Below are 12,655 nucleotides of genomic sequence, written 5' to 3' on the forward strand. Positions count from 1 at the left end.
GAAAGTCCTGCCATCCCAGGAATCAATCTGGTGAACCTTCTTTGTACTCCCTCTAAGGCAAGGATGTCTTTCCTCAGATTAGGGGACCAAAACTGCACACAATACTCCAGGTGTGGTCTCACCAAGGCCTTGTACAACTACAGCAGTACCTCCCTGCTCCTGTACTCGAATCCTCTCGCTATAAATGCCAGCATATCATTCGCCTTTTTCACTGCCTGCTGTACCTGCATGCCCACTTTCAAAGACTGGTGTATAATGACACCCAGGTCTCGTTGCACCTCCCCTTTTCCTAATCGGCCACCATTCAGATAATAATCTGTTTTCCTATTTTTGCCACCAAAGTGGATAACTTCACATTTATCCACATTAAATTGCATCTGCCATGAATTTGCCCACTCACCCAACCTATCCAAGTCACTCTGCATCCTCTTAGCATCCTCCTCACAGCTAACACTGCCACCCAGCTTCGTGTCATCCGCAAACTTGGAGATGCTGCATTTAATTCCCTCATCCAAGTCATTGATATATATTGTAAACAACTGGGGTCCCAGCACTGAGCCTTGCGGTACCCCACTAGTCACCGCCTGCCATTCTGAAAAGGTCCCGCTTATTCCCACTCTTTGCTTCCTGTCTGCTAACCAATTCTCCATCCACATCAATACCTTACCCCCAATACCGTGTGTTTTAAGTTTGCACACTAATAATTGCCTATGTATTTGTTTAACTTTTATGAACCGCCACATCTATACTGAAAAAGATATCCTTGTTGAATAAATGAATCATTAAATAAGTGAAGAAGCAAAAAATTACATTACAAACAGACAGGGAAAAATAAATAAGAACTGTGACAGGAAGAAAACTTGATCTATTATGTTTATGGTTTTATTTCATACACATCAAAAACTAATTCAAGCTTGGCAATGTTTGATTCATTAATTTAAAAACATCACACTTTGTTCCTAATTTTCTCAGTGAACATCGGAAAATAACCATAACCTTTTCACAGCAGAACTCTGCAACCTTTAACGAGAAGAATGGAAATTCCTTATACTCTTCCTCAACCAGTTCTTTAACTTAAATACATGAGCATAAAATCCGTATTTTCCAGTTCTGTCGCAGCCTTCTCCCCAAGAAACGATCCCAATCAGGTACCACCGGTTATCTTCGGGATTCTGTGTGACAGTCAAAAACAATTATCTTTAATATACATCAACTATGGGAACTTGGTGTTGGCGCGTGGCCCAGTGGTTAAGGCATTCATCTAGTGATTTGAAGGTCGCTAGCTCGAGCCTTGGCTGAGGCAGCGTATGTGTCCTTGAGCAAGGCACTTAGCCACACATTGCTCTGCGACGACACTGGTGCCAAACTGCATGGCTCCCAATGCCCTTCCCTTGGACAACATTGGTGGCGTGGAGAGGGAAGACTTGCAGCATGGGCAACTGCTGGTCTTCCATACAACCTTGCCCAGGCCTGCACCCTGGAAACCTTCCAAGGCACAAATCCATGGTCTCATGAGACTAACGGATGCCTGTATATGGGAACTACTCCTGCATAAGGTAAAACACTTAAGATCCCTAATTCTGTCTTGGGGATTTATTTGGTGTTTTTCATTATCAGAACTATATAGTTCTATAAAGTTGCTCGAACTTTATAGTCTTTGAAACAATTCTTGGGTGTTACAATGTAGAAAACAGAGGAATTTGGTGATGCGATGGACCGGTGAGGGCCAACATTTCCACACAGAAGGTATTGGGTGTATGAAGGGAACTGTCAGAATACGTGATAGAGGAGATTACATTTTTGTTGGAATGTTTTTGAGGATGTGACTAAACACGTTGAGGAAGGTAGAGCAGTAGATGTAGTGTATATGGATTTCAGCAAGGCATTTGATAAGGTTCCCCATGCAAGGCTTATTGAGAAAGTAAAGTGGCATGGGATCCAAGGAGACATTGCTTTGTAGATCCAGAACTGGCTTGCCAACAGAAGGCAAAGAGTGGTTGTAGACAGGTCAATTTCTGTATGGAGGTTGGTGACCAGTGGTGTGCCTCAGGGATCTGTTCTGGAACCCTTTCTCTCTGTGATTTTTATAAATGACCTGGATGAGGAAGTGGAGGGATGGATTAGTAAATTTGCCAATAACACAAAGGTTGGGGGTGTTGTGGATCATGTGGAGGGCTGTCAGATGTTACAGTGGGACATCAATAGGATGCAAAACTGGGCTGAGAAGTGGCAGATGGAGTTCAACCCAGATAAGTATGAGGTGGTTCATTTTGGTAGGTCAAATATGATGTCAGAATATAGTGTTAGTGGTAAGACTCTTGGCAGTGTGGAAGGTCAGAGAGATCTTGGGGTCCAAGTCCATAGGACACACAAAGCTACTGCACAGGTTGACTGTGTGGTTAAGAAGGCATATGGTGCATTGGCATTCATCAACCATGGGATTGATTTTAAGAGCCGAAAGGTAATGTTACAGCTAAATAGGACCCTGGTCAGATTTGGAGTACTGTACTCAGTTCTGGTCACCTCACTACAGGAAGGATGTGGAAACTACAGAAAAGGTGCAGAGGAGATTTACAAGGATGTTGCCTGGATTAGGGAGCATGCCTTATGAGAATAGGTTGAGTGAACTTGGCCTTTTCTCCTTGGAGCGACTGAGGATGAAAGGTGACCTGATAGAGGTGTATAAGATGATGAGAGGCATTGATCGTGTGGATAGTCAGAGGCTTTTTCCCAAGGCTGAAATGGCTAAAATGAGAGGGCACAGTTTTAAGGTGCTTGGAAGCAGGTACAGAGGAAATGTCAGAGGTAAATTTTTACACAGAGGGTGGTGAGTGCGTGGAATGGGCTGCCGGCGATGGTGGTGGAGGCGGATACGATAGGGTCTTTTAAGAGACTCCTGGATAGGAACATGGAGCTTAGAAAAACAGAGGGCTATGGGTAACCCTAGGTTATTTCTAAAGTTAGTACATGTTCAGCACAGCATTGTGGGCCGAAGGGTCTGTATTGTGCTGTAGGCTTTCTATGTTTCTATGTTAATTAGCCACTGTAATTAGCCCCAGGCAGTAGAATTTAGGTGAATTGATGGGAATAAAATGGGCAGTTGCATGGGCAAGTATGTGAATGAGAAAGATTTTGAGGGATATGGACGAAATGTAGGACTATGCAGGGACTAGCACATTGGCCAGCATGGACACGTTGGGCCAAAGGATGTGTTTCCACGGTGTATAATCCCAGTACTATGACAATAGTGTTTTATTGCTTAGTAAACTCATAAAAAACAATCATGTAAGAATTCAGATAACTTGCTTTTCAGAGAAAATCTTGTCATTCTCTTGGTCATTTTAAAACTGTTTCATGAAACTCTACATTCATCTGCGAAGGCATATCATCTTCTGGCTGAACATTGAAGAACCAAATATCTGATTATGTGGTATACCCTGAAATGTAGACCTGGATTTTATGCTGCACTCTTCAAAGTGAGGCTTAAACTCTCATTTTTCTTGAACTTCCATTTCTGAGTGCTATCAGGTAGTGGCAAAGTGGTACAGCTTGTAGGGCCTACTGTCTCACCACTCCAGTGACTCGGTTCAATCCTCATCTCTAGTGCCAGAATGAGAGAAAAGTTGGCTTTATTTGTTTCATGTACATTGTGTCGCTTGTGTCAAATCAGATTGGTGAGGATTGTGCAGAGCAGCTCACAAGTGTTGACCCCCTCCTCCAATCATCTGGTACCACTGCTGTGGCCAGCAAGGACACAAAGGTCATCGCCAAAGACGCAGCAGTCTCTTCCCTCACTTCTCACAGTAACTTGGGTGTATCCCATCTGCCCCAGGGGCTTACCTATCTTCATGTTTTTCATGTAGGAATCCTCGTGCAGGATTCCCTAAAGATTAGTTTGCAGGTTGAGTTGGTGGTGAGAATGCAGTGTTGGCATTCATTTTCAGAAGACTAGAATAAAAAAGCAAGGATGTAATCCTGAGGCTTTATAAGGCACTGGCAAGGCCTCGCTTGGAGTATTGTGAGCCATTTTGGGCCCCTTATTTAAAAAAGGATGTGCTAACATTGAAGAGGGTTCAGGGGAAGTTCACGAGAATGATTCCAGAAATGAAAGCCTTATCGAATGAGGAGTGTTTGATGACTCTTGGCCTTTACTCACCGGAATTTAGAAAAGTGAGGGTGATCTCATTGAAACCTATTGAATGTTGAAAGGCCGTGATAGAGTGAACATGACAAGGATGCTTCCTATGGTGAGGGAGTCCAGTAACAGAGGGCACAGCCTCAGAATAGAGGGGCGTCCATTTAGGATGGAGATGAGGAGTAATTTCTTTAACCAGAGGGTGGTGAATCTGTAGAATTAGTTGTCAGGTCATTGGGTGTATTTAAGGTGGAGGTTGATAAGTTCTTGATTAGTCAGGGCATGAAAGGTTATAGGGAGAAGGCAAGAGAATAGGGTTGAGAGGAAATGGATCAACCATGATGAAATGGCAGCGCAGACTCAATGGACCAAATGGCCTGATGGTCTTATGGTATTAAGTGGAGGGTAAATTATTGAAGAAAGTTCTTAGAGACAGGATTTTCAAGGATTTGGAGAAGCATTGTCTGATTAGGGAAAGTCAGCATGACTTGGTGAGGAGTTCCTCACAAACCTGGTTGATTTGTTTGAGGTTGTGACAAAGTACATTCATGGAGGTAGAGCAGTGGATGTGGTGTATATGGCCTTTAATAAGATGTTTGATAAGGTTCCCCATGGTAAGCTCACTCAGAGAGTCAGGACGCTTGAGATCCAGGGAACTTGGCTGTGTGGATACTGAATAGGATGGCCTATAGAAGGCAGAGTGTGGTTGTAAATGGAGCATATTCTACCTGGAAGTTGGTGGTCAGTGGTGTTCTGCAGGGATCCGCTCTGGAACCCCTGCTCTGTGTGATTTTTATAAGTTACTTGGATGAGGAAGAGGAAGGGTGGGCTAGTAATTTTGCATATGGCATGAAGAGTGGTGGAGTTTTGGATACTGTAGAAAATTGTCATAGGTTACAATAAGACATTGACAGGATGCAGAACTGGGCTAAGAAGTGGCAGGTGGAATTCCAGCCAGAACAGTATGAAGTAGTTCTCTTTGGAAGGTCGAATTTGAAGGCAGAATACAGGGTTATTGGCAGAATTCTTAGCAGTGTGGAGGAACAGAGGCTTCTTAGGGTCAAAGTCCATAGATCCTTCTAAGTTGCAGCGCAAGCTGATCGGGTGTTTGAGAAAGCATGTAGTGTGTAGGCCTTCATTAGTTGGGGAAATAAATTGAAGAGCTAATGTCGCAAGTTTATTAAACTCTGGTTAGACCACACTAAGAGTATTGTATTCAGTTCTGTTCACTTATTATAGGAAGGATGTGGAAGCTTTAGAGAGTGTGCAGAGGAGATTTACTGGGACGCTGCCTAGATTAGGGATCATACCTTATGAGGTAGGGATGAGTGAGTTAGGGCTTTTTTCTTTGAAGTGAAGGAGAATGAGAGGTGGCTTGATAGGACTGAACAAGATGATAAGAGGCATTTTTAGAGTGGATAGCCGGAAGTCTTTTTTTCCCCCCAGAGCGGAAATGGCTACCTCGAGGGAGCAAAATGTTAAAGTGTTTTGAGGAAAGTGTAGGAAGAATGTTATCAGTGGAAATTTTTTCAGAGAAAATAGTCGGTGAGTGGAGTGTGCTGCCAGAGGTGGTAGAAGCGGTTACACTGGTGACATTTAAGAAACTCTTAGATAAGCTCGTGGATGATAGAAAAATGGAGAGCTATGTAGTAGAGAAGGGGTAGGTGGAGCTTCGTGTATGTTTCAAGGTCAGCACAATATTGTGGGTCGAAGGGCCTGTACTGTGCTGTAATGTTCTATCAGTTCTGGAAAGAGAAGGGAACAGGGTATTCCAAAGACCACCAAGTAAGGGTGGTCGATGGCAACCTAGCAATGTGATGATAAAGGGTAATATCAACCTCAGAAGGTAATACCAAATCAGAGTGAAGGGAAAGAATAACATCAACTAGGGGAGTGAGGAAAAGGATAAATCCATGTTGGCAATTGAAAGGAAAAAGTAATGTTAAATGTTAACTGAAGGGAAAGATGTAATATTACCACTGGAGAATGAAGCTGGAGGTGAGATATCTACTTGTGGCTGTGAAGGGAAAGAGAAATAACACACATATTTCAGGTGTTGCCTCAGCCAGGTCCCGTATAATTTTTGTAAAATGTCTTCACTCTTGTATTCAAAACTTGCAATAAGATTGTATTGCTTTACACTGAGGTTAACATTCAGCGATATTTTACAAGAACATTCGGGTCCCCCTGAACATCAAACTCATTTTAATCTACTTTTCAAAAAAAAACCTCTGACTGCTTCTACTAAATTGAATGACCTCAACCTGTTTCCACGTAATTTCCATCTGCTGTTTCTTTGCCCATTCACTTAGCCTTAACACTTTTCTCACCTCCCACATTGGTAAGGATGTTCAACTAAAAGGCGTGAAACTAAGGAAGCAAATAGCTGCGCTATTTTCAATTGCACCTTTATAAAACAGGAAAGGATGATCTTAAAAAAAAAGGACAGTAACCTTCATTACAAATGGGCCTCCGCTGTCACCTTCACAGGCATCTCCACGCCGGTCAGATTCTGGACTGAAGCCTACAGAGAGAAATAAATAGAGTGTTTTATATTAAAAAAAGACAATATTGTAGTGATTGAAGAGCTGTGCTTGCACGTGAAACTCCTCATTTCTATGGTATCCTGTTCATCACGCCGTTTGCGGCAGCTCTGAGTTTCTGGCTCACTCATGCTCACTGCATCCATCTCAACCATTATGCTTATCAATTTCTATACTTTTATTAATACAGGAAACATTGATTCCAATCTGTCATACTGCCTTCAAAAACAACTTGTAATGTCTTCTTCCCTCTCCCTTCTTTTGACACCCAGTTCTTTTGCTTCATTCAGTCTACCATTCTTACACCCCTCCCCTTTTCTTCATGATCACAATGTACTTTTCTTCATGCTCCTTTACTGCTCCCATTAATTTTCTTCCCTGAATTCCCTGTTCACTCTACACCTTCCTTTCTATCTCCATCTCCCTTATTTTAACTCCCCCATCATCCTGCTCCAATCTTCGCTCTACCTCCCATCTAATTCCATCTTCGTTATTGACCAATTCTGCACCCTCCATCCATCCATTCTTCACGCTCTATCATTACTCCTTATCCACTCCTCTCTTCTTTACCATCCTCCTAGTTCCATGTTCCCTCTGGGGAGGCATTTACAAGTACTAATTCTTACTGCAGGAATGGGTATATTTTTAGAACTACCTGAAGAGTCACCTGTTTTAAGTGGAAGACAGATGAACTGATGACAGGTACGAATATTTGTGTTAGGTTTTTAGCATTTAAGAAAGTTAGTTTGTTTAACAGACACAATGTTGAAACCCTGCATTGGACTGAGAGTGGAGAGGCAAGATGGAGGGGAGGTGGATGGGGAGGGGCAAGGCAGGAGTCTGAGGTGATTGGGCGATTGAGGAGAGGTGCAAGATGTTAGGTAGGTTGTGCCAGGCGGGGGAGAGGGAATAGGGTTGACCTGGGAGACAGAGGCAAGTTAATGATAGAGGGAGAAAGACACAAAATTGGGAGGCAGACAGAGCAGGGGGAGGTGACTGTGACCTTTGGAAAGTGCTCTACTCTAATAAGGAAACGAGGTAAGAACGGGAACCACTGGGGGAGAGGTGAATGTAAATGCAGCCTTGTCTGCAATAGCCACGTCTAAAGAAGAATCAAAACCAATTTTCTCTGCTCTGTAGGGATTCAGAATCAGACTTACTTTTCGCAGGTAGATTGAAACATGCAGGGAAATGGATGGTTTGCATTAACAATTAAGCTCAACCTACGGATGTGCGGGGGGCAGCCTGCAAGTGTCACAAGGGAATTCATTCCTCGATAATAATCCTTGTTAGGAAGCTCAAACACTCCCATCAGAGGGTTAAGTTCAGATTTAGTTCTTTAGAATATTCACTCAGGTAAGATTACATGCAGATTGCACGTAGGTAAACTGGGGGTCTATATGCATCCATTGTGGACAATAAGAGTATACATAGGTAAAAAGTACATTACATAATCCTTTTTTAAAAAAATCCAGACTTAGTTCTTACTTAAATATCAATTTCCTAGAGCTAATAGTGGAACTTGGCCTTGTGTTTCTGGATCTCTGTCCCAGAACTCTGACTGCTACTCCAGTAAGTTAACATTTCCATACCTAAACACAAGTGATTCTGCAGATGGTGGACATCTTCAGCAATACACACAAAATTCTGGGGGAGCTCAGCAAGTCAGGCAGCATCTATGGAGGGAATAAACGGTCGCTGTTCTGGGCTGAGACTGGAAAGAGAGGGGGCAGAAGCCAGAATAAGAAAGCGGGGAGGGGAAGTAGCACAAGCTGGCAGGTGATAAGTAAGACCAGGCGAGGGGAAAGGTGGGTAGGTAGGGGGGCATGAAGTAAGAAGCTGGGTGGGGATAGTTGGATGAGGTAAAGGGCTGAAGAAGAAAGGACAGTGGACCATGGAAGAAAGGCGAGGAAGCACATCTTTCACTTACTACCCCCCCCCCAAACCTGCTTTCTATAAGACCATAAGACCATAAAATATAGGAGCATCATTAAGCCATTTGGCCCATCAAGTCTGTTCCACTGTTTCATCATGGCGGACCCATTTTCCCTCTCAGCCCCAATCTCCTCTGCTCTCCCATATCACTTCATGCCCTGAATAATCAAGAATCTATCAACCTCTGCCTTAAATATACCCATTGACTTGGTGTTCATAGACCCCTGTGGCAACGAATTCCACAGATTCACCACTCTCTGACTAAAGAAATTTCTCCTCATCTCCATTCTGAAAGGACATCCCTCTATTCTGAGGCTGTGTCCTCTGGTCTTAGACTCCCCCACCATACGAAATATCGTCTTCACATCCACTTTATTGAGGCCTTTCAACATTCAATAGGTTTCAATGAGGTCACACCTCATTCTTCTGAATTCCAGTGAATACAGGCCCAGAGCCATCAAATGCTCCTCAGATGACAAGCCTTTCAATCCCGGAATCATTTTTATGAACCTTCTTTGAATCCTCTCCAATGTTAGTGCATCCTTTCTTAGATAAGGGGCCCAAAACTGTTCATAATACTCCAAGTGAGGTCTCACTGGTGCTTTATAAAGTCTCAACATTACATCCTTGCTTTTATATTCTAGTCCTCTGAATGCTAACATTGCATTTGCCTTCCTTACCACTGACTCAACCAGCAAATTAATCCTGCATAAGGACTCCCAAATCCCTTTGCACCTCAGAGTTTTATATTTTCTCTCCATTTAGAAAATTGTTTACATTTTTATTTCTTCTACCAAAGAGCATGACCATACACTTCCTGACGTTGTATTCCATCTGCCACTTCTTTTCCCATTCTCCTAATTTGTCTGTCCTTCTGTAGCCTTTTTACTTTCTCAAAACCACCTGTCCCTCCACCTATCTTCATATCATCTGCAAACTTTGCAACAGAGCCAGCAATTCCTTCATTCGAATCATTAACATATAACATAAAAAGAATCAATCCCAACACAGACCCTCAGAAACACCACTAGTTACTGGCAGTCAAACAGAAAAGGCACCCTTTATTCCAACTCTTTGATTCCTGCCAATCAGCCAATGCTCTATCCATGCTAGTATCTTTCCTGTAATACTATGGGCTCTTAACTTGTTAAGTAGCCTCATGTGTAGCACCTTGTCAAAGGCCTTCTTAAAATCCAAGTACACAACATCAACTAATTCTCCTTTGTCTGTTCGGTTTGTTATTTCTTCAAAGAATTCCAACAGGTTTGTCAGGCATGATTTCCCCTACAGCTTATTTTATCTTGTGCGTCCAAGTACCCTGAAACCACGTCCTTAGCAATTGACTTCAACGTCTTCCCAACCACTGAAGTCAGACTAACTGGCCTATAATTTCTTTTCTTCTGCCTTTCTCTCTTCTTGAAAAGTGGAGTGACATTTGCAATTTTCCAGTCCTCTGGAACCATACCCAGAATCTATTGACTCTTGAAAGATCATTACTAATACTTCCAGAATCTCTTCAGCCACCTCTTTCAGTACCCTGGGGTGTAAACCATCTGATTTGGGTGAGCATTGGCTGGTTGGCAGAAAACAGACAGTAGGAATAAAGGGATCCTATTCTGGCTGACTGCCAGATACCGGTGGAGTTCCACAGGGGTCGGTGCTGGGACCACTGCTTTTTACGATGTATGTCAATGATTTGGATAACAGTATTAATAAAGTTGGGACTAAATTTGCCAATGATACAAAGATAGGTAGAGGAGTGGTTAATGTTGAGGAAACAGAGAGCCTGCAGAGAGACTTAGATAGTTTAGGGAAATGGGCAAAGAAGTGGCAAATGAAATATAATGTTGGAAAGTGTATGGTCATGCACTTTGGTGGAAGAAATAAATGGGCAGACTATTATTTAGGTGGGGAGAGAATTCAAAATGCAGAGATGCAAAGGGACTTGGGAGTTCTTGTGGAAGATACCCTAAAGGTTAACCTCCAGTTTGAGTCGGTTGTGAAGAAGGTGAATGCAATGTTGGCATTCATTTCTAGAGGTATAGAATATAAGAGCAGGGATGTGATATTAGGCTCTATAAAGCAATCGTGAGACCATACTTGGAGTATTGTGTGCAGTTTTTTGGGCTCCTTATTTTAGAAAGGATGTACTGACATTGGAGATGTTTCAGAGAAGATTCACGAGAATGATTCCAGGAATGAAAGGATTACTGTATGAGGAACATCTGGCAGCTCTTGGACTGTATTCCCTGGAGTTCAGGAGAATGAGGGGGGATCTCATAGAAACATTCAGAATGTTAAAAGGCCTGAACAGATTAGATATGGTAAAATTATTTCCCATGGTAGGGGATTCTAGGACAAGAGGGCACGACTTCAGGATTAAAGGATGTCCTTTTACAACTGAGGTGCAGAGAAATTACTTTAGTCAGAGGATGGTAAATCTATGGAATTTGTTGCCACGAGTGGCTGTGGAGGCCAAGTCATTTGGTGTATTTAGGCAGAGATAGCTAGGTTCTTGATTAGCCAGGACATCAAAGGGTATGGGGTGAAGGCAGGGGAGTGGGGATACCTGGAAGAATTGGATCAGCCCATGATCGAATGGTGGAACAGACTCGATGGGCCGAATGGCCCACTTCTGCTCCTATATCTTATGGTCTTATCTACCTTTAGTCCTTCAGTTTCCCAAGAACCTTCTCCCTAATTATTTCAACTTCACACGCTTCTGCCCCAAGCAAGACACACTTGAACTTCCACATACTGCTAGTATCTTCCACAGTGAAGAGTGATGCAAAATACTTACTCAGTTCATCTGCCATTTCCTTTTCCCCCTTTATTATCTCTCCAGCATCATTTCCAGCAGTCTGATATCTACTCTTGCCTCTCTTTTACATTTTATATATATATATATATATATAATAGAGACCTTAGTGATTGATCTCTACATGATTCCTTTTTCCACTCCCCACTGATCTTCCACCTGGCATTTAAGCTGGTAAGCATGACAAGTGTTACACCTGCCCCTTCACCTTCTCCCTCACCACCATTCAGGGCCTCAGACTGTCCTTCCAGGTGAAGGGGCACTTTGCCTGCGAATCTCCTCGACATCATTGAGACCCAAAGCTGGTTGGGGAGCAGCTTTGTTGAGCAGTTTTCCTCCCTTTGCTGCAACATGCAGGATCTCCTGCTGCCTACCCATTTCAATTCAACTTCCCATTCCCATTCTGATATGTCTGTTCACGTCTTCTTCCACTGCTATAATGAGGCCAATCTCAGGGTGGAGAAGTAACTTCTCATATTTCTCTTCACTTTCTCCTTCTCTTTTTCCATTCCTCATTATGTTTATAACCTCACCCCTTCTCCTCATCTGCCCATCACCTTCCCCTGGTTCTCTTTCTTCCATGGTCCACTATCCTCTCCTATTAGATTCCTTCTTCATCAGCCCTTTATGTCATCCACCCACCCCTCCCAGCTACTTACTTCACTCCCCTCCTCCACCCACCTACCTTGCTCCTCGCCTAGTTTCACCTATCACCCGCCAGCTTGTACTCTTTCCCCTCCCCCGCCACCTTATTCTGGCCTCTGCACCCTTCCTTTCCAGTCCTGATAGGGCCGAAATCATTGACTGTTTATTGCCTTCCATGGATGAACATAGAACATTGAAAACCTAGAGCACAATACAGGACCTTTGGCCCACAATACTCTGCCGAACATGTACTTACTTTAGAAATTACCTAGGGTTACCCATAGCCCTCTATTTTTCTAAGCTCCATATACCTATCCAGACCACAGTTACCAGCAGCCTCCACCACAGTTACCAGCAGTCTATTCCACACACTCACCACTCTGCGTAAAAACCTTACCCCTGACATCTCCTCTGCACCTGCTTCCAAGCACCTTAAAACTGTGCCCTCTCGTGTTAGCCATTTCAGCCCTGGGAAGAAGCCTCTGGCTATCCACGTGGTCAATGTCTCTCGTCATCTTATAGAGGATGCTGCCTGATTTGCTGAGCTGCTCCAGCATTTTGTGCGTGCAGGTCCATACC

The 12,655-nt window shown here is 43.2% G+C and overlaps 1 protein-coding gene across 1 annotated transcript in view; it reads right to left on the reverse strand.

The window, feature by feature from the left end:
• Positions 1 to 860: 860 nt before the first annotated feature.
• The window catches only part of f2 (coagulation factor II (thrombin)), a 90,242-nt gene continuing 78,447 nt past the window's right edge, over positions 861 to 12,655 (reverse strand). Inside the window, exons 13-14 of the mRNA XM_063062222.1 lie at positions 6,589 to 6,659; positions 861 to 1,172 (exon numbers count right to left, since the gene is read on the reverse strand). Of these exons, the coding sequence (XP_062918292.1) occupies positions 1,023 to 1,172; positions 6,589 to 6,659 (221 nt within the window). The 3' untranslated portion in view covers positions 861 to 1,022. The remainder of the gene's footprint in view (positions 1,173 to 6,588; positions 6,660 to 12,655) is intronic.

Source organism: Mobula hypostoma, chromosome 11, assembly GCF_963921235.1.
Source record: "Mobula hypostoma chromosome 11, sMobHyp1.1, whole genome shotgun sequence".
NCBI classification, from domain to species: domain Eukaryota; kingdom Metazoa; phylum Chordata; class Chondrichthyes; order Myliobatiformes; family Myliobatidae; genus Mobula; species Mobula hypostoma.